This window comes from Morone saxatilis, unplaced genomic scaffold (assembly GCF_004916995.1).
Source record: "Morone saxatilis isolate NCDOM2014 unplaced genomic scaffold, NCSU_SB_2.0 Contig24, whole genome shotgun sequence".
Lineage (NCBI taxonomy): Eukaryota > Metazoa > Chordata > Actinopteri > Moronidae > Morone > Morone saxatilis.
In genome coordinates, this window is record NW_023339807.1 from 4,393,521 (window position 1) to 4,413,251 (window position 19,731).

The following is a 19,731-nucleotide window of genomic DNA, read 5'->3' on the forward strand; positions in this document are numbered from 1 at the left end:
CTACATGTTGACCTTGAGTAGAAATTCCTGTAGCTCTCTGCTAACTTTATGCAAATGATCGCCTGAAAACTTTGGAACATTTTAATTTCTAAATCTTAGCAGCTAAAACTCGCATTTCTTCTAACATTCACATACTATTCAAGAATCAAACGCAGTATCAGACACAAAGTCTCAACAGTTAAAGCAGTCCTGCAGAGGTGGTGTGATGGGTGAAGGTTCACGGTTCATTGTGTCATCTATAAACATTGCTTAATGTCAGGGCAGAATGACTAACCACCAAAGAATGAATAAACTGCTTTTTTTGTTATGTATAGGGCTGCAACTAACCATTATTTTCATTATTGATCAATCTGATGATTATTTTCTCGATTAATAGTTTAATCTATAAAATGTCACTTAATTTATTTTTTCAATTTTCAATAGATATTGCGATAATAAATCTTATAGTGATTCATTTGGCCACAATAATCGTGAAGTGAAAATCTGATATTGTGAAAGCCAGTTTTATTAGTCCAAACCGACGGTCAGTTGATTATCCTGCTGAAGCAGGAACCGATACTAAAAAGAAAGTGTTATTTGGTTACTAATATATTTGCAGATTCATTTTCTATTAAATAACTAATCCAGTGTTTCTCAAACTGGGGTATGAACCATTATGGGTACTTTGGAGTGTTACAGGTTTTCTATTTCTTTTTTAGTTTTAATTTAAACAATATAAGTCATCCATAATTCCTAACATAATAATCCAATAAAAGTCCAATAAAAGAAATTATGTTTGATGTACCAAATCTTAAATTCAATATTCCTATTTCTTAATCCAATTATTAATTGCTGTAAAATGTCAACTGCAATAAACGTCTGGAAAAAGCAGCAGCCTTACTGCCAGAGAATGACAAAGATCCTCAGCGAAGCATACGCCTGTGTTATTAAAAAGTCCAACTGAAAAGACAGTGCTGGTCTTAGAGTCACTGCATGATGACAAATAAATAGTTTGCCATGAATTTAATGATTCTAAACATTTGTGTTTTTCAGTCACAAGGATGTGCTGCATTGTACCTCTTTATACAGGATTTCTTTTTAATCGAACAAAAATGTTTTTTGCTGATCAGGGGGTACTTGGCTGCAAAAATATTTCAAAGGTGTACCTTATTGTAAAAAAAGTTTGAGAACAACTGAAATAATCCAGTAATTGTTGCAGCTCTAATAGTCTGAGTTCTTCAAAAGCTAATTTGAATTTAACATAATTTACTTAAAGAAAACCTCTAAATAATGACTCACCACTCATTTTCTCCCCAGTTACTGATTCTGCTACCAAAACAGAAGACTTCTTTTTTCTCTTTACAATCTGTGTAGCTTTTTGTGCCGAACTGATTTGACTCATTCTTTATGTGCAGTGTAACATGAGGCTGCCATTATACTCTACCTCACTTCTGCAATTTAAGTAGATATCTGTCTCCCCACTTGGTCCATTTAGCAGCTTTTCTGAAGCTTTCGCTCCCGCTGTCTTCGATTTTGGAGATGAAGATCAAGTGATATGATCAAAAGCTCAAGAATAGCTCCTAAATGAGCCTTGTGCTGAGATTGTTCTCTCAACTGCTGTTTCTAAAGGTCACGAATGAACTTTAAACCTCAGATAAGTAGATAAATTGTTTTACAATGCTTTTCAGAAAGACTTCTGACAGTTTTACTACAACTGTGATAAAGAAACAGACTTTAATGTGGATCGCTCACATCCACAGGCAACTGATCCCTTTAATAATGTTGGCATCAGCATCAATACCAATCCAGCTTATCAATCGGTGCATCACTACCTCTGACACTGCAGATATTACACAGGCTGGCAGGCATTAACTGCTTCATGAAATGCTATAAAGCTTTGAAGCATTACACCAACACATGTATGGTTCAACAACCCAGCAGTTAAATAGTAGAGATAAAACATTTTTACCATCAAGTGGTTCTCTCCTGTCCATTGACCAGGGGCCCATCTTTGGAGCGACGCTGCGAGCAGGAACCTTTACAGGCATGTCAGTCACACCGGCAGCAACCTCGCTGTTGTTAACTAATACCAAGAGAGAAACACTTGATACTCAGCCAGAATAAATGCAGATCAGGTTGGAGACACATCTAATACAGGGGTTCCCAGTGAGCCATGTGATCTTATGCACAGGCGAGAGATCAGTGCTTGGGGTGTCTTTCTGAACTGGTAATAATCAGTCAATGGGTGAAGCATTTTCTGCTGATAATTACCTTGAGGTACAACAGCCTCAACCTTCTCTGCCTTCACTTTTGTGGATTCTCCTGAAAAGAAAGGGGGGATAAAAGGTAAAAAAAGGTCAATATGTGTCAAGCACACCCTCCATGAAAGCCTATTAGTGAAGGGAGTCCACACTAACACTTGAGCTCCCACACTTCAGGGAAAACTCACTCGAGACTCAATTCAATTCCTCTAAAGCCTCTATTTATAGTCCACCCTGTCAACAAGAGACCAACCCAACGCAACAACAGCCTATACAGAACAACAGACAGAAATATCTCTCTCTTGGTGCCAAATTAGGCTGTTTATCCAAGATGGCCTGGAGGGTTAGTGCTCTGTGTCAGTGTGAACAAGTAAAAAAACACTGTTGCAAAACTCCTAGCCTCATCTCAATTTTGAAACACTTTTTAAAAGAAGCAAAATCACAACCAAATTAAATATACATGGGCTTTAAGAGTTACGCCACCTTTTTTCTTCTTTTGGCCAGGAGGTGCAGGGGCTGCAGAGACCTTGTTCTGCTCTGGGGGGGTGCTCACGGGTGTGTCCCCTCCTCCAGGACTGGCTGAGCCATCGCTGGAACTCTTGTCCTTCTTGCGTTGCTCACGCTTCTCCTTGTTGCTGACCTTGGTCTCCCATGTGCCTGAAAAGTAACATTGAGAGGAGTTCGGAATTAGTTGAAAAAAACGGCAAGGGTTCATTATGGGATTAGTGAGGAAACATGGTATGGATTAAGCAGGATAAAGGAATAGATGTAGAGACTGTTCAGATACACGCCAATTATATTTTTCAGAGAAAGTCTGAGTCTTTCATTCATTCAACCAAGGCCACATTCAAATTCATTAAATAAACAGCACAGAAGTTAGTCATTCCCAGTGTGCTGCAATGGCCTGGTTACTGAAAATGGTGGCTTCATAAGAAAAATAAATAAATAATACAAACAAAAACAGGCCTCAAATAACCAGACATCACTTTGAACCAAAAAAATAGTAATTATATTATTCATTATATTTCACCTTCTTCTGGTTCTTTGCCATCTGCACTCACTGTCTTGGTCTCCTTTACAGCCTGTTTGGCCTTCTTCTTTGACTTCTTTACCTGGAGGAAGAGAAATAGTGGGCATGAAGTAGAAAAAAAAGCCAGTGACAAAAAACTGAAAATAATTCAATCTGGGATGGTGAGAATGGGTTCAAAGAAACAAGGGAAGGGCTGCAGTGGAGATACTATGCAGCACATATGATTTCACGTCCAGGAACAGCAACCTGGCATGCTGACTGAACCACGGACACTCGATCAAATCAGCATGCTCAAGCCACGTCTATTTATAAGTGAAACTACATCCACTGTCCAAGACTCCCTAAATCTGTTACAAGCCCTTTTTGTAAGCACTATTTCCATCTATTGGTGCATGCAGAATGACAGCTTCTGACTCCAGCACCCTTAGGACCTGTTTCTGTTATTTCGTGGTATTCAGAAGGTGGCATTAGATGAAAGGCAGCCCCCTTGTACTGTCCTACAGCCAGGAGCCATCCTCCAGGATTTTGCTGCAACTGCAAGTTAAAAACTGTAACCTAACCCTGGCAGCTGGTCTGGTTGCATCATTGCAGGGTGACAGCAAGAAAACGTGGTGTTTTCTCAACTGCTTCTCATTGAAGAGGAACCAAAAGCTAATTAAGAGACTTACAAGCAGTAGTAACCAAGTGCAAACATTTATATAAACATGTGCATCAATCACACTGGACAAATCCAAGATGTTCACATCATGTTCTGGAGTGTGTGTGTTTTGTCATGTATCTTTGGTACAGCTCAGCAAATTACCTCTGCAACCTTTTCAGCCTTGACTTCTGGTGGGGGCGGCTGGTGATGTGGCACTATCTCTTCCGACACTATGGCTTCTTCCTGTGGTTCAGCAACAGCTCTCCCGTTTGACTGAGCTTTCTAGAAGGCACATGTGGAGAAATAAATGTAGACGGCCATGATAATTCTCACCAATGTCCCTGTCAAGCAATCAATAATTAACACCGCCCAAAGCTATCACGGACAGCTCGGACACTAGCCTGAAGCTAGCTAGGATTTTAGCAATGACATGAGATTCAACTGTCACTTTGGTGCTAGCTTGACAGCTAGCATTGCTAACAGAAAGGCTACAGAGTTAGGAAAGGGAGTAGACAGGCTCATTTTTTTTTTACTACGTGCCTTTTCTGCCTTCTTCTTCTTTTTCTTCGGTTCCTCTGATTTGACAGGTTTACTGACACCCCGCTTCACTTCAATCCCGTCGTCCACAGGGCTTATAGCGGGTCGCTTCTTGAAGACAGCCCGGCAGGTTGAGGCCCACAGAGCGACCATCAGCACCAGCCCGGTACATGCCGCTAAGAGGATCACCCATGGCGGAATAAGCTCCGGCTTCAGTCCCAAATCCACGCCGAGCTCGGACCGCAGCAGTCCCAGGCCTTTGGACAGCAGTTCATTGAGACGGTGTGTAAGCAGCTTGAGCTGCTGAGAGGCCGCGTCCTGCCACTGCTCCATCCCTATTGTTTATCAAACTACAGACCGATTAGTCACGCTTTGCTCGCCGCTATTAGCCGCGCTAGCCTGCAGTGCTAGCTAAAAATAACGCAACGACTTGGACATGATGGAAGACATTAAATTCATCCCCTCCGCCGCCAGCAACATCGGCCTAGCCAGCCAGACAGACAGCCAGCTAAATCTTGTAAAGTCTGCGCTGACACTCTAGGTTAGCTAACTAGCCATGAAGCTAGCTGCTATCATCGTAGGACACTACAGCACCGCTGGCTGACCACCACAACGCGTCCACTGTGGCCGCCAGTGGAGCAGGTTCACCTCATATGGCTCCGTTCTGACTGGAGGAGACGTGCTGCATTCACTGTTGCTTGTAAACTGGAGTCTCCACTTTGTGAATCGGAACCGTTTAATGGAGCAGCTTGTGAAAAATGCCCCCCAAAAGTACATTTAAACTAAAGCATTGTAGATATATTAACATATTTACTATGTGTTTAAGTGGCAGACTGAAGAGGATTATGATCAAGGAATTACATTCAGATAGTTTGTTTTTTGGCAACTTTTGTTATATCATATTTGCTAACAGTTTTCGACAGCCTCTTTGTTCTTTTTTTAAGTAAGTTATGTATTACGTGCCCCATAAATAACATGTCCGGGTGTCATAATGTGACTTTCCCAGGTAACTTAATTGGGTTCACAAAATTCCTTTTTTCACAAAGCCATTCGAAGGCAACGCTCCAATGAAATGGGCGGGACTACTGTATCCCATACTGATTGGCCAAAAAACTCCGTTCAAAAAATGTAAGTCCCACAAAAACGTGATGGTTTCTGAGGTATTCTGTCAAATTATATTAGTTGCAGATTTATCTTTGTATTGTTTTATTTAGACAACGCAACAACAAAAAAAGTAAATAGCCCTATCAGATGTGTAGCAGGTCAAAACTGTGTCACAGGTAAGCAGAGCCTCCTCTCACACCAATATAACTTTAATTACTGCTGTAAAACACTGAAAAATACAAACAAAATCACGAGCGGACAACTTATTTGCATCCAAGTTTATTTTGAAATTCCCTACTCCCCCTGTACAAGAAAAAGAGGACTTTCCACAAAGGCAGCAGTGAACTGTCAGTGATAGTACTTTTCTAGGGAAGGAAAAAACTTATAATCACAGTGTGTCTTCTTTTCTTCTTTTAAATACTTCTACTGCTGTCATCTTTGGCTGGGTTTCGGCAGACAGCCTTCTGTCAAACCACATTCCTGGGAAGCAAAGGTTTAAGCCAATAGAGCAGGGCTGTGGGCTTTATATTTTACAGTGCCAATGCAGGAATGTTCTGGACTGTATACCTCTTCTTCATTAACACAAAAAGAAAAAAACAATAAAAATTGAAATAAAAATAACAAGCTGTTTGTGTTCACAACACAAACAAATATTACCGCCTGGGGAGATAGCGACAGTATGTCGAATTTCATAAAATTGTATAGACAAAAAATAAATCTACAAAAATGGAGCTAGGTAAATATTACACAACAGTAAACATGTTTTTATTTTTTTCCTTTTTTTAAACTCTTTTCTGTCGAACCTCTACACAAAACCAAAATTCTTGGTCTTAATGGCTAGCAGGAGTTTCTGTTTGAGTATTTGTTTTGAAGAATAGAGTGGCACGTAAAGACGTGAGATGCAGGTATTGGCGGTGGGGAGGTGCTGGTCGTCGGGAGGCCGGATGGTGATGGAGGGCATCGGCTGGAAGCCCTCTTCGCTGGCTGGCAAAGAAGGGCTGGAAGTCCAGAAGTACACCTGAGGGACAAGGAAAATCATTACTCACATTTCCATCTAATGACCCCTGTATTTTGTCTTGGTAAAATAAAACTATTCCAACAGTTACAGTGTTTGTGTTCTGGGATAAAGAGTTAAAAAAAAAAAAATAGGCAACATGAGAGAGAGGCCTTGAACAAATGATATAATTGAATACGTTCTTCCTCCTTGGCGTTTGTTGTGCTGGTTACGAGTATCACTTTATGTCTAACAATGAAATTAGAGACTTAAGGCTCGTTTCCACAGGATATAACTGCCACTTCAGTTGCCCTTAAATCAAAACAGAAATGGGATTTAAACAATGCTGTGGCTCTGTACAAGGCTGTTGCTCCTGCTCCGATACTTCTTAAAGGGATTTTTGGAATAGGTTTTACTGGCACATACATAAAAATAAGGTTGTAGCACAGCGTTTCAGTTAATTCATATCCCTATTCTTTACCACTCACACAATATATGTAGGTGATACCAAGGGCAAAGAAGACAAACAGAACAAGCAGAGGAAAGACTGAGAAAAAGAGAGCTGAACTTTACTGAACAATATCTGACTGCTCCTGTATTGGTCTTATTCTTACATTTTAAATGCACAACTACAGCAGGTACAACCATTACAGAGTGTAGTCCAAGTCCTGTGTAAGGCCATTGTGCAATAACCTGTTGCCAGCATAACAATCCTAGACTTAAAAGGGTAAAAGTCTTAAAGCCCTGCTACTGGCCCCTCAAGCCCACAAACCGGACTGATGCAGTTAGAACTGACTCACTAACCAACATGTGACAAAGGCACGATTTTAGCCTTGTACTTCTGCAAGCAGGGCTAAAAATGAAAGACGTGCAATAAAGAAAAAAACATTCTAATTGTCCAACAAAAAAGTGTTTTAAGAAGGGATTAAGACTGACTGTGCTAGCCAAAACCCTTTGTTCAGATCGATCCTCAGCATGGGGACCTGACGGATGTTTTCTGAGCCTCAAGTTATGTACCTCAGTGGTACCCAAATGGTGCGTTGACAAAAAGTCTGAAAACCTCTGATTTACCTCATGTAATTATCGTCAATGCTAAGCACTGAATTGCTGGGAGCCCTGGTGATAATTATGATGAGACTTACCAGATCTTGCCTCTCAGTCATGCTCATCTTCTCCACTATGGACCAAAACCAGCGTTTAAACTGCAAGAGTTTGTCTGCATTTTCCCCTGTTGGAGGAAGTACAAGTCTTTGCTTACTATGTTACAGCAAAAATGCCATTCTGAATGAATGCAGGAAACAGATAAGACAGGAAAACAGACAGAATCATACACAGAGCAGAGAGGATCCAGTCAGAAAAACATACCAGATTCATCGTTGAAGGAAGTGAAGCTAATGAGCATCTGGACATTGACTTCTCCACAGCCGTTGACCAGCAGCCTGAAGTCCTCGGCCGTCAGGTCCTCCAGGGCGTTCTTAGGGAGTACATCCAGCAAACCCTTCCTCATTGCCTTTGGAAGGACAGACACACGTCATACTTGGTGTGAGAACTTACATTTACTACTTACATTTTGAGATAAGCTTTGATAAAATGCTGAATATTTCAGAATACATTTTTTAAAAGTGTTGACTTACATGAAGAGGCTGCTCTGCCACCACCAGCATTCTGTGCTCGGCGTACTTCCTCACGTACTCATACACGTTGAGGGGAGTTACTGGCATGTTGACCCCACCAGACAAAAGCTCCACCTGAACCAAGGAGATCAAGGCCATTAACAAACACTTTGTTTACAGCATAAACATATTCCAGAGTACATCTTTGTCATGCATCTTTGCACTATGGGTTTGAGAGTATTCAGATTCTGCTTTCAAAAGCTGAACCTCAAGCTATGATGCAAGTAATGTATATAACTAATGTAATGTATATAACAGAACAACATGTCAAACAGCTGATTAAAGATATTCATATTTTGGATGAGGATACACTGAATGAGGACAGGTTAAGGTTCCTTGAGATGTGCTGAGGTTTTTTTGTGGGTGCATTTATTTGTGTGAAATTCCTGCAAATGATTGCTCCTCCACCAATGCCTCTAGCAACAAGCCCTGGTTATTGCACCCCTTTTCTTTTTAATAAAGATGTAGTGCTATTTTTAGTCTAAACAACACAAGATAAGCAAGCATCTGTTAGCATCCAGTGTTATTATCTCCACTGACACAATGACTGTGTAGTCTTTTACCTGTCCGGCCCCTTCCTCTTTGCAGAGGTCAATAGCAAAGGCCAGGTCCATGGCAGCAAACACTGCATCTGCTTCACCAGCCTGAGAATGGCGGATCAGTTGCCGCAGGCTCTCATACATGACCGGGTCAAAGAATGCAAAATCATGCCAGTTCACCTGCAGTAACAAAGATGATACAAAGATTTAGTAACTTCATTCTGATCAGCAAAAACGGGATGTGGCAGGGTCTCAATGTAGGTGTCAGAATACATCATTAGCATATTTTCTCCTACCTTCCTCCCGAGCAGCACTTTGATGACATGTCTGTTCAACGTGATTGGACAGAGTTCATTCTGAAGCAGACATAACCCCAATATTCTGCGAAGAAAATAACATTAAATGTATTGCTTCCTACTTTGTTAAAAGATGTGACTCATTTCTCTTCTGAAGATTTTGGTAAACTCCAGTTTCTATCCTAACAAACTATTATAAAGTATAATTCTCTTCACTGTGCGACCAAACAAGACGACAATTCATTACCTGCCAATGTTACGGAAGCAGTTCAGTCTGGCCTCTGTATTCTTGCCGGGCCGAGGGGAATAGAAGCCTCGTTTGCCAGGCTGGTAAAAGAGAGGAGCGTTGTCGTCCCCGTCATCTGGGTCGTCCAGCTCCATGTCAACCACGCTGCGGGTTGAGCCATGACGCTTACGGTTTTCCTGCTGCTACAAGCACACAACGGGGAGGAGGGGAGGACTGTTAAGTGAGGCTAAACTGGCTGTTCAGAAGGCAAGTTTTACTATTATACTTAACACAGGGTTTCAGTTTAAACTTATGACCTTTTAAGAGCATTGTGAATGCACTTTTATGTCCATACTGGCAAAAAAAAAAGTACAAAGGATATGAAGGACAAAATCGGTAATGATTCCATGTCGGTTTCGTTTTGTAGTTCCAGCATGATCAATACAAATTTTCCCCAAAACACAATTAAGACTAAAAATGCCACTTTATACGTTAACTTCATTAATCCATACATCTTTAAGACCTGTCAAAATCCAATTTAAGACATTTTAGGATCTAAAATACAGATTATTGGATTTGTAAGACCCAGCTGATAACCTGATAACCTGAAACCACATGTTAGGATACTATAGAGGGGAAACAGAGATGTTGAGTTTACTTGTGCTTTCTCTGGCGCCTCCAGAAGACCCAGGTCCAATATGCTGTCAGCACCATTTTCCCTGGAGGAGACAGAGACAAAGGGTTTATAGTTAGTTTAATGGATGCAAGGGAATTCATCAGCAATTTCATTTTGATATAATTTACAGTTGGACAGAGCCTTTTTGTTTCTGCAGTTGTCTCAGATCATAGTTAGATTTTATGCATGTCAATACAACACATTAGTGCTACTGACACAAAGCAGGACAATATGTCTTTCACTATGGTGGAAATGGTCACTATTAGGTTATGATACCTTCCGTGTGCAATGAGAAGCTCCATGGCCTCCTCCACCCTGGCTCGGAGAGAATCCTCACTAGCCAGCAGCAGCAGCAGCTGGGCAGGGGACAGCTCCAGCAACATGCCTGTGATTTTACTGGCAAACGCCTGACGAGACAAACACACAGCTGGTCTAAGTACAGTGAAGGAAATCATCACATTACAGTAGTCAAAGTATGTTTCCACTCATTTGAAAATTGATGGGGGCTTGGCGACAGCAAAGTAAAGATCATGTGTTCTCCAAACTCAATGGATTTCTTTATTTTACTGTCTGAATGTGCCAGCCCACTTTCATGCAAGTCTGGTAGTAGTCAAGCTATGTTGACCTGTTCTTAAACTGATAAGTATCTGTTCTGGTAACACAGAGCTTTGACGGATGCAGATGACTTATTACCGGTTGCATTGCGTGAACACGTGGGTAGAGCCTTTCACCCAAGGCTTGTCTGTGTGCGGGCAGGGGGTCAGGCTCATCACTGGGATTTCCCTCTGATGAAGGCCTGAAAGGTCTGGTGTCTATGGACAGCTGCCTCCTTGAGTCTCTGTGGAACACAAAGACACAGGTTTGTCTCACACTCACACAGCACAAACCTTTGTTTATTATGAAAGGGGAAGATATGTATTAAGTTGTTTACCTGTCTCGGTCTCTCCGAGATCCTGCTCGAAGCCCTCCACTTCTCCTCTCTCTTTCCCGATCTCTGTTTCTCAAGCGCTGCATTAGATCTACAGACAGACACAAACACACATTGAAGAAAAACAAGTTCACCTGTAAGTGTTGCATTTTTCTTAGGTAAAAAGAAATGTCTTAACTCATGAGATAACTGCTTTAAGCATCACAAAAGTACAATTGAATGTAACAATGATGATCAAGTTCATTAATACAGTATAGTTTCTATGTATTGTCATACTTGAATTGTAATCGTGATGACACGTACTGCTGGCCTGCATGCCCTTGCTGACACTCTGAACACAGTCTAGATTGGGCAGCTTATCGTTGGAGAGGAGGGCCAGGGCGATGGCCGTGTAGAAGCTGCGAGCCACGCCGCTGCCCTCGCCCGGCTCATCTTTAAAGGTGACCTTCACCCGGTGCACAGCCATTGGTGTGGTTGTGCAGCGCCTGCCAAAGTGCGTATTCAGCTGACGCATGGTCTGCTGTATTAGCTGGTCTCGATCCCGATCCACCTCCAGGGCCAGGTCACGGGACTGCAGGTTCCTCAGCTTCTCCATCTCCCGACGGAACTTGGATTCCTTTACCTCGAAGCCACCTAACTCTGTAAGGATCTGGAATAAACAGAAAGACAAAATTATGAGCCAGCTCTTTAACATCTAGGCCACCATAACCCCAAAATATTTTTGATATTAGCTTTTAATAAGATTTTTTACTAGTCTGCAGCTCTATCCATCGAAAACAATTGCTACTTTGTTAATTGTAAATGTATAGTCAGATAAAAATGTACCGATCCGGGCTCAGCTCCAACATCCTCCATGAAGACACGGCCGAAGAGCTCCAATGATAGACGCCAGCGGCCTAGTAACATGTCATGTGAGATCATCATCCCCATGAAACTACAGTGAGGTCTGGGCAGACAAAGGAGAGAGGGGCACAGAATTTGATGCTGTAAATTTATTTCTTCATCATAATCATCATCATCAAATGTATAGTATATTAAAACATCTTATGTTTAGGATTAGGCTATGATCTACATCATATAATCCTCTCTCAGACAATGTTAACTCTCTTTTAAGCCTATATGTACAAGTTGTCATTTTTCTATAAAACAGGCACCAATCATTTTATTGCACTGACATTTTCTTATATCTGAGGGTAACTTTCAGCCGCCACCTTAGCTAAGTCAAAATTACAAAGCACAGCTTTGTTTGGTACCTGAATGATGGGAGAGGAGGTCCATCGCTCTCAGTGAGGCCAATCTCAGCAAGCAGGCTACTCTTCAGCTGGGCAGCGAGGTCATGGGGGGAAGGGCCTGGTTTTGAAGCCTCCAGCTCCTGCTCTGCCAGTGACTGGTTCCCAGTGCTCCGCTGGCCAGTCTCCATACTCATCACATTCTTCAGGTTGGCCGAGTAAGACATCTTGGTGGGCAGGATCTGTTTTAGTGGGGTTCAGAGAAGTTATTAATAATGTGAACGGATGTTGAGCTGATGACAGTGTGATGATGAAAGAATGGAAATATAGAAATCAGACACAGAACACAGGCTATGTTCCAATATCCACACTTAAATTACAGTGTAAGCAAAAAGACTATCCAAAATGTCCATTATTTCTTGCTGTCCATTATTTCCAATGCTCTCAAATACCATTGGAAATCATGAAGAGGAAATAATGAATCCTGGATAGTTTTTCCAGTTTTCTATTTGAATGTGTAGTTACTTCAACATCTCAATGGTGTTTATGTGTGGATATTAGAACACAGCTGCCAGCTTGTTTGTCCAGTGAAGAGGGGTGGTATACCTGAGAGGGGGAGGGTAGAGAGGAGCCCATGTTTACCTCCAGGCAGTTCCTGTCCATGCTTGCCTCAGCCAGGCCTTTGGTTGCCATGTAGGAGGAAGAGTACAAGCCCTGAGAGGGACGACCGAACAGATCCTCTTTCCTCGCATTAGGCTGTTAGAGAAGAAGCAAAATTAAAGTCAAGCCGCTCGGACAGTATATAATATCATGGTGACGCTTAAGTCAGCCTAGCTAAAGACCGTATGCTCCGTCTAATATGTTTGTGCCATGCAGGAGACCAAGAAACCACAATGAAAAGACACAGGCTCTCAGCAGCAAAACCTATCCTGTGTCCTTGGGGCAACAAATGGAAACTGGTCACTGTAAGGCTAACAGAAAGACTGCTAGGAACACAGATCAGACTGACTTATAGATATTTTCTAGTTATACTGTCAAGCTGTTACCGCAGAGGATGCTCTGCACTCTTTTGGACTTGGGGCAAACACTGTATGGATTAAGCTAAATTTTGACCCACAATCAGTTGCCCACAACTAATTTTCAGCATCAGAGTTGACAAGCAGTAATTAACACTGTAAAACAGTCTTAAGGATGACATGATCAGACTGTCGGACAATTGGTTGAAATTGTGGCAGATCAGAAATTTTGGTCAGCTGGAGAAAATCCACAGTGCGGCATAGTTGCCATCCCTGCAGCTGGATCGCATTACTGGTGTTGCATACTTAGCATCATGCTGTTGACTGTAAGTAAATTGTGGGTCATGCATCTTCAGGAGAAAAAAAACAAACAGCAGCAATTCTGACCTGCAGGAGGTGGGGCTGGTCTGCCAGTGGAATGGCCTCAGCCAGGGGAACATCGAAGGGGTTGGGTGGGATGCAGCCCAGGAAGGTCATGGAGTCAGAGCGACGGAAGAAGGGGTGGTTCTGACCCGTTTCAGCTGGAACTGGGTCCTCATCTTTGTCCTGCAGAGTGGAACCTGAAATTGAGCAGAAACAAATAAATGATCACCACACACATTACTATGACCAAGTAGTTATTTGATATTTATTACACCGACTATTATTAAATATTAGTTGTCTGGCTTACTTTGATTGGTGTCCTCATCGTTCTCGTGTTCAGAATCCTCGTTGTCCAAACCCAGTTCCAAAATCTCTCGATTCCTACAAATAAAAGTGGATAACAAATACTGTTAAAAAAAGTTGCATGTGATAAACAAAATCTTGTCAATGGTTAATCAATTGCCCTAACAACCATCGCTCTTGCTGTTTGCTTTGTCAAGCAAGAAAATAGACAAAATGATGTGAAAACAGGGTTTTGTTTCAGTGGCTATTATACGACTGTCGAGTGATTTCAACCCATAACCAAAAATTCAAGAAATGACAATTGCATAAATCTAAATAAAGGGATATAGTGGGCTTTCTCTCTTTTTGGTGGTAACACAATTATGCTGCCACTGCGGTAAACTCTCATTTTACCTTTTTCTGTCCATCTGTGGGGTGTCCAAAGTAGTCTGCTGGTTCATGGCCTTAATCCAGTAGATAAGAGCCTGGAAAACGTAGGCCACATGTTTAAGTGAGCAAACGTCTAGCACAGGGAGCACATCAGAGTGCTCATCATTATGGGAGCGCATCAGTGATAAGGCGTAGTTCAGAAAGTCGCCCCGCGCTGACATCATGCCCTGGCGAGCTGTCAGCAGGGTTGCTGCTCTTCTGGAACAAATACAAAATACATACAAAACAAGTGAGAACGAATTAATCTTTTTTGTGAATGCATGTGACTTTGATAGGGAGTTACATGGCTATTGTGACAGAGCCTTTTTGTTTCTGCAGTTGTCTCAGATCATATTGTTAGATTTTATGCATGTCAAGACGTTAAACGTGAGTATTATTATCACAGTTATCAACCGATCAGACTAGTAAATGTAAAAAAAGCAGAATTACAAAAACTGGGTTATGTTATGTTTTTGTTTTGTTTACCTGCGTCCTTCCAGGGTACGGAGGCTTGCTTCCTCCCGAGCCGTCATGCGTTCCCTGCGAGCAGAGTGCTGAGAGGCGTGGAGTGGGTGACTGGGGTGTCCCGGATCTCCAGCAGATGACAGGGCTGAGCCATATCGCAACTGAGCCTCGGTCGAATCCATGATGGACACCATCCAGTTCCAGGTGGGAATCAGCTTTTCTTCAACGTAGTTCTGGTTTAACACACGGCAAACATTTAACACCGTATCATGATTATCTTTTTTATTTTACATATTCAATGTTGTGTAGTGATTATTTAAAAAACTCTTAACAGAAAATGTAGATTGCTGCATGAAAGCAGTGCATCTTACCTGCAGGTTTACTGCATCCTGGTAGGTGAGCTTTACAGCAGCAGGGTACTGTGAGTAGACGAGATGGTTGTACTTGGGAATCAGACTCATTAGGTCTGAGATCTGCCTGATGACAATGCTGTAGGCCCGGGCCAGGCTGCTGGCAGATGTTAGATAGCTGCTGGAGTTGCTGGCCTCCAGAGCCGCCGCTGCTGCTGCAGCACTGGAGCTGATAGCACTGGAGCGACGCAGGTTTGTAGGATCTATATATATCAGGCCTGTGGAGCTTGCTGTGAAAAAGACAAAGATCACAACAGGTCAAATTAATATAACCATTTCTGTGACAGCCATTTTCTAAGAAAATCCCACAGACAAAGCTGCACTGACCAGCAGGTGTTGAGGAGCTGGAGGGAGCACTTCCTGTGGCCCTCTGGCTGGGGGTGTTCCTAACAGCCCACTGCATGGAGCGAGGAGCCTGTGCTGCACTGTTGGCGTGGGAAGCACTAGTTGTCCTTTCCAGCGGCTCATCCAACAGGAATGTCTCCTGGTCGACATCGTCGCTCTGACTGCTGCTGCTGTCGGAGTCGCTGGAGTCATTGGACTGGGAGTCATCCTCTGAAAAGAAGGCAGGGACACTGCTGGCACCTTCAGAGAGGAGGAGGACGATAAGGGATGAGGAAAAAAGATAAAGGAGACACTTTAATGGCTGGTGTATTCATCTCACCTCCCTTTCTTTTGTCTTTCACAGATTTATCCAAGCAGGAGTGCGGGTTAGTGAATCACACCACTACAAGGCCAAACAACACTAATATGATGGTGAAAACACTGAGGCTCACAGTCAACTTGTGCTAAGTAACATTGACATAATTTATTATTTTTTTTTTTTTTTTTAAATTGAAAAAGAGAAAGAACAACAATGTCTCAATTGTACTGAATATTCTCAGTGGAAATGAAACAATTAGTAAGAAAATGACAAATTTAGATAACCAAGGAGAAAAAACACCACACCATGTGGAAAAGCTACAAGTTGATTAGTTTGTTATTTGGGTGAAAGAACAAGACTACAGTTGAGTGATGAGGGACAGCATTAGTTAAAAATGACAGAAACAATAGCCGCGTTTCCACCGCAGGAACTTTCCACAGGGACTCGGAACCTCTGGGCGAACAGTTTCCACTGCAAGGACCAGAGTCTAAGTAAGGTTCCAGGGACATATTTAACCTCCCAAAAAGGCCCCGCTCAGGGATTAGCACTTTCTCGAGTACCTACATCATTTTGTTTCAGCCACAATTTTAAAAAATGTTTTGTTGTTCATTGTGCTTTAACACATTGACATGGCGTTAGAAAAGAAAACTCTTCGTCTTTGTAGTCGTGGGGCAGCAGTAGCTTAGTCTGTGGGTATTTGGCTTGGGAACCAGAGGGTGGCCAGTTCAAATCCAACACAGTTAGTACGGAGTGTAGACTGTATGGGTGCAACAGTGCACAAAATTCACGGTTCGGTATGTACCTCGGTTTTGGTACATTTTCGATACAGCAGAGAAAACAAAAAATGTAGGAAAAAAACACTTTTGTCATTTATTTTGAAAAACATTTACCAGTCGATCAATGGTTCTGTTCAACTCTTACAGTAACAGTTTATGCACTTAAATGCTGCATATTGTCAACAAGGAAAATTAATAAATAAATATAACAAATGTCAGTAATGTACCATCACAAGACACTGACCTGTTGACAACTACAGCTAGCACTTGTTTATACAAGGCTGCACAACTGACTGACTAAAATGCACATGTAAAGGTACAATGTAGCTGGGCCGGGCCATATGCTTAAATCTTTTATTTTCTACAACCGAGTACAGTCGCATGTCCACACTGATGATCTATAGCGTAAGTCATTACTTTGGCATGCTCTGCACCTACAGTGAGAGGCAGCCAGTCTGTTTTGCCTAGTTCTGCTAATTGTCATATTCGGGTGATAAAGTTGGCTAGGTCTTAGTCGCGCACATAAAATCTATTTTCAGACGTCTGTGGACTAATTTGCCTAATCTTTGCAGGTCTTTAGACAGCAATGGAAACAGTCAACAACAAGCTGAAGAAACCTACTGAAAAGTAGATCCTGGGACCTAAAGTTCCAGGTACTTTGGGTGGAACCGCGGCTAAAAACAGTGAAATGTGAGAAAGGACGAACTGAAGGAACTCTCAGCAGGAAACTGTGTATGCACTTTGCAAATTCACTCTTGCCCTGACATCTGTATATGCATTGAAGTAAAGAGGAGCTCCTACCAAAAATAGGAAATGCCAAGGACACCCTACTGCCTGCAAATGAAATACATTGGGTATTCAGCCAGGGACCATTTAGTCTGCTGTATCATTACCTCTCCAAACATAAATCCCCACAATCCAAAATGCTGACTGTCAAGCACTAATGATTTTGTGAGGACTGAATTAGTGTGTAATTCAAGGACAAAAATACAGACAGACAGAAATGCAATTTCTATTTACTAAGCAGTTGGAGCCTTACAAAAATGTTGAAAGAATTCAGTTTAAGGAGGTCAATAAGACAGGTGACTGCATTTCCACAAAAAAAACTCAAAAGGGAACACTACTTAGAAATTAAGGAGAATGTTTTATGAAGTAAGTCGATTTTAAAGAAAATCTATTCAAAGATTAAAAACCATCTGTTGACCAACCTGCTTCAGAGCCAGCGGTGGCTGCTGTGACGACACTCCTGCGTCCGCTAGCATTATCCTGATTGCTGTGGTTACTTTCACTGTCACTCTCTGTTTCAGCTGCAGCCAGCAGATCCAGCTCCATGTCACTTCCTAAAAGCAGAAACAAAGACAAACAGATGCTTCACACCCTGTAGGCTGGGGTTTTCAGATTAAAGTAATTATTAACAAAACATGAGCAACTTCAAAAGTCATTAATGCCTTTGCAATCTAAAAAAAGTAGGGTGTGTCTCACCATCCTCATCGTGCTCATCGTGCTGCCCTTCTGCCTCAGCATTTTCTTCTCCCTGTTCCTCTTGGTCGTCATGATGGTCTTCCTCACCTGCTACTCCCTCTACAACTTCAACCTAAGAGAGAGGGGGAAAAATGGGTAAGATAGAAAACTCTCTATATAACTGTACAGTAAAAGGACTAAACCAAAATAAAAAATAAAAATATACAAATCTCAGTAAAAAAGTGCAGTGTAAATAACAGAGGGGGCTTTAGGTGGCATCAAGCATTCTCTGAAATTCATCACCAATATGCACGGATTCACTTGCATGCAAAGTTCATTACAGCCTTAATGATTTTATAATGAGACTCCCCACCTCTTCCACATCTGCTGACACGATGTCATCCTGCTCCTCATCTCTTCCTCTGACAGGCTGAGACTGGCTGCTGCGCCGAGGCTGGGGGTTCCTGATGATATAAGAGGCAGCTGTCTGGCTGGAGCTGGAAAAAATGAAGCACAAGACCAGAAGTCATTATATCTAGTGAATAAGAGTATTCAACCATCTTGTTTTCCTTTAGGTCTGTTCTCTCCGAGTAAAAATCTAGTGGATGACTCGATGATTTGAAGACTTTAAGTCATATTATTGCTTTGGTGCATTAACATGGGGATCTAACCCAACTCACTGATTCTATAGAAGCAAAATTTTCAACATAGTTAAAAGAAATTAGCATAAACAGGAAGACACTAAACCAACCGACCTGCTGGACTGGTCAGGTGAGGGTCTCGGAGGCAGCGGTTCAACAGAGAAGAGTTCCTCGCTGCCCTGAACAGCATCGATACTGGTGCTGGCCAAAGTGAATGGAGCAGTGGGTCTTGCTATGCCCATTCGCACCGGAACAATCAGCGACTCTGCTACATTACACAGCTCCTCCACAGCGTAGGGCAGCAGAGCCTGGAAGACTCGCCGACATTTCCCAATGGGCTGGGGGATGAAGTTGCTATGTGAAGGAAATTGAAAAAAAGACAGAATCAGCATTTGTATGAATTCAAAATGACTCAAGTTACATCTAATTCCTAGAGCCTTGTCTGAAACTTCACTTAAAAACCTTAATGCTGCGTGTTCTTACTTTTTCTTCTTGGATGAGGCCATCTCCACACTGAGGATGACAAACACTCGGGCTACAGAGCGCAGGAACCTCCTGGTGACATTGACTGCCTCCTCTCTCCGGCCAGGAGTGTACTTGTTCTGCAGCTCCTTTACTAGTGTACCCAGTAAGGTGTCTATAAACTAAGAGAGAACAAAAAACAAAAAGTGTTTTTTGTGTCAAGAGCAAAAAGGAATAAAATGCATTACCATTGCATTAGTAATATTTAGGTGGTTATCATTTGGTGTCTTCCTGATCAAGAATTACTCAGAAATGTATTGTGTTGTGATTGTGTTTAACATTATGTGTACACTCAGACTTGGTGAGTAATAAATAGAAAGAAAACAAGCATCTTTTGAGAGCAAGAAGACAGAATAATTGGACTTACAGTGATGTCAGGAGCACACTTGACAATGAGGCAGTGGGTGAAACAGTCGAGGCGAATGGTGCCACTTTGCTGATTCAAGTAGACCTGTTCTTCAGGCAGGAGGTGGGCAATTCTGCTGCTGGCACTGAGTCTAGGGCATACAAACAATACAGAACTCAAAATATTGGCTGTTACAGGACACTGATGTGTATACCGCACTGTCTGGAAGAGACTGGAATCATACTTTCACGGTCACGTTTGATAC

At 42.1% G+C, this 19,731-nt stretch overlaps 2 protein-coding genes across 15 annotated transcripts in view; both read right to left on the reverse strand.

Moving 5' to 3' along the window:
• Positions 1–5,094, reverse strand: part of LOC118336003 (protein LYRIC-like) — an 8,956-nt gene extending 3,862 nt beyond the window's left edge. For both annotated transcript variants that reach the window (XM_035672535.1, XM_035672534.1), the window contains exons 1-6: positions 4,451–5,094; positions 4,073–4,192; positions 3,271–3,352; positions 2,724–2,897; positions 2,251–2,301; positions 1,949–2,062 (exon numbers count right to left, since the gene is read on the reverse strand). In XM_035672535.1, the coding sequence (XP_035528428.1) occupies positions 1,949–2,062; positions 2,251–2,301; positions 2,724–2,897; positions 3,271–3,352; positions 4,073–4,192; positions 4,451–4,780 (871 nt within the window). In that variant the 5' untranslated portion in view covers positions 4,781–5,094. The remainder of the gene's footprint in view (positions 1–1,948; positions 2,063–2,250; positions 2,302–2,723; positions 2,898–3,270; positions 3,353–4,072; positions 4,193–4,450) is intronic.
• Positions 5,095–5,817: 723 nt separating this feature from the next.
• ubr5 (ubiquitin protein ligase E3 component n-recognin 5) overlaps positions 5,818–19,731 on the reverse strand; it is a 30,697-nt gene continuing 16,783 nt past the window's right edge. For 2 of the 13 annotated variants that reach the window (XM_035672532.1, XM_035672524.1), the window contains 28 exons: positions 19,488–19,617; positions 19,082–19,242; positions 18,713–18,952; positions 18,331–18,454; positions 17,979–18,090; positions 17,705–17,836; positions 17,298–17,330; positions 15,405–15,662; positions 15,039–15,307; positions 14,689–14,900; positions 14,188–14,421; positions 13,799–13,872; positions 13,516–13,688; positions 12,719–12,868; positions 12,137–12,354; positions 11,709–11,829; positions 11,160–11,532; positions 10,887–10,974; positions 10,649–10,793; positions 10,232–10,362; positions 9,938–9,998; positions 9,301–9,482; positions 9,054–9,138; positions 8,782–8,937; positions 8,180–8,293; positions 7,911–8,055; positions 7,688–7,773; positions 6,357–6,569 (listed from right to left, as the gene is read on the reverse strand). In XM_035672532.1, the coding sequence (XP_035528425.1) occupies positions 6,357–6,569; positions 7,688–7,773; positions 7,911–8,055; positions 8,180–8,293; positions 8,782–8,937; positions 9,054–9,138; positions 9,301–9,482; positions 9,938–9,998; positions 10,232–10,362; positions 10,649–10,793; positions 10,887–10,974; positions 11,160–11,532; positions 11,709–11,829; positions 12,137–12,354; positions 12,719–12,868; positions 13,516–13,688; positions 13,799–13,872; positions 14,188–14,421; positions 14,689–14,900; positions 15,039–15,307; positions 15,405–15,662; positions 17,298–17,330; positions 17,705–17,836; positions 17,979–18,090; positions 18,331–18,454; positions 18,713–18,952; positions 19,082–19,242; positions 19,488–19,617 (4,420 nt within the window). Of the gene's footprint in view, positions 6,570–7,687; positions 7,774–7,910; positions 8,056–8,179; positions 8,294–8,781; positions 8,938–9,053; positions 9,139–9,300; positions 9,483–9,937; positions 9,999–10,231; positions 10,363–10,648; positions 10,794–10,886; positions 10,975–11,159; positions 11,533–11,708; positions 11,830–12,136; positions 12,355–12,718; positions 12,869–13,515; positions 13,689–13,798; positions 13,873–14,187; positions 14,422–14,688; positions 14,901–15,038; positions 15,308–15,404; positions 15,663–17,297; positions 17,331–17,704; positions 17,837–17,978; positions 18,091–18,330; positions 18,455–18,712; positions 18,953–19,081; positions 19,243–19,487; positions 19,618–19,731 lie in introns of all 13 variants that reach the window. The other 11 variants (XM_035672521.1, XM_035672522.1, XM_035672527.1 and 8 more) reach the window with 11 other exon arrangements.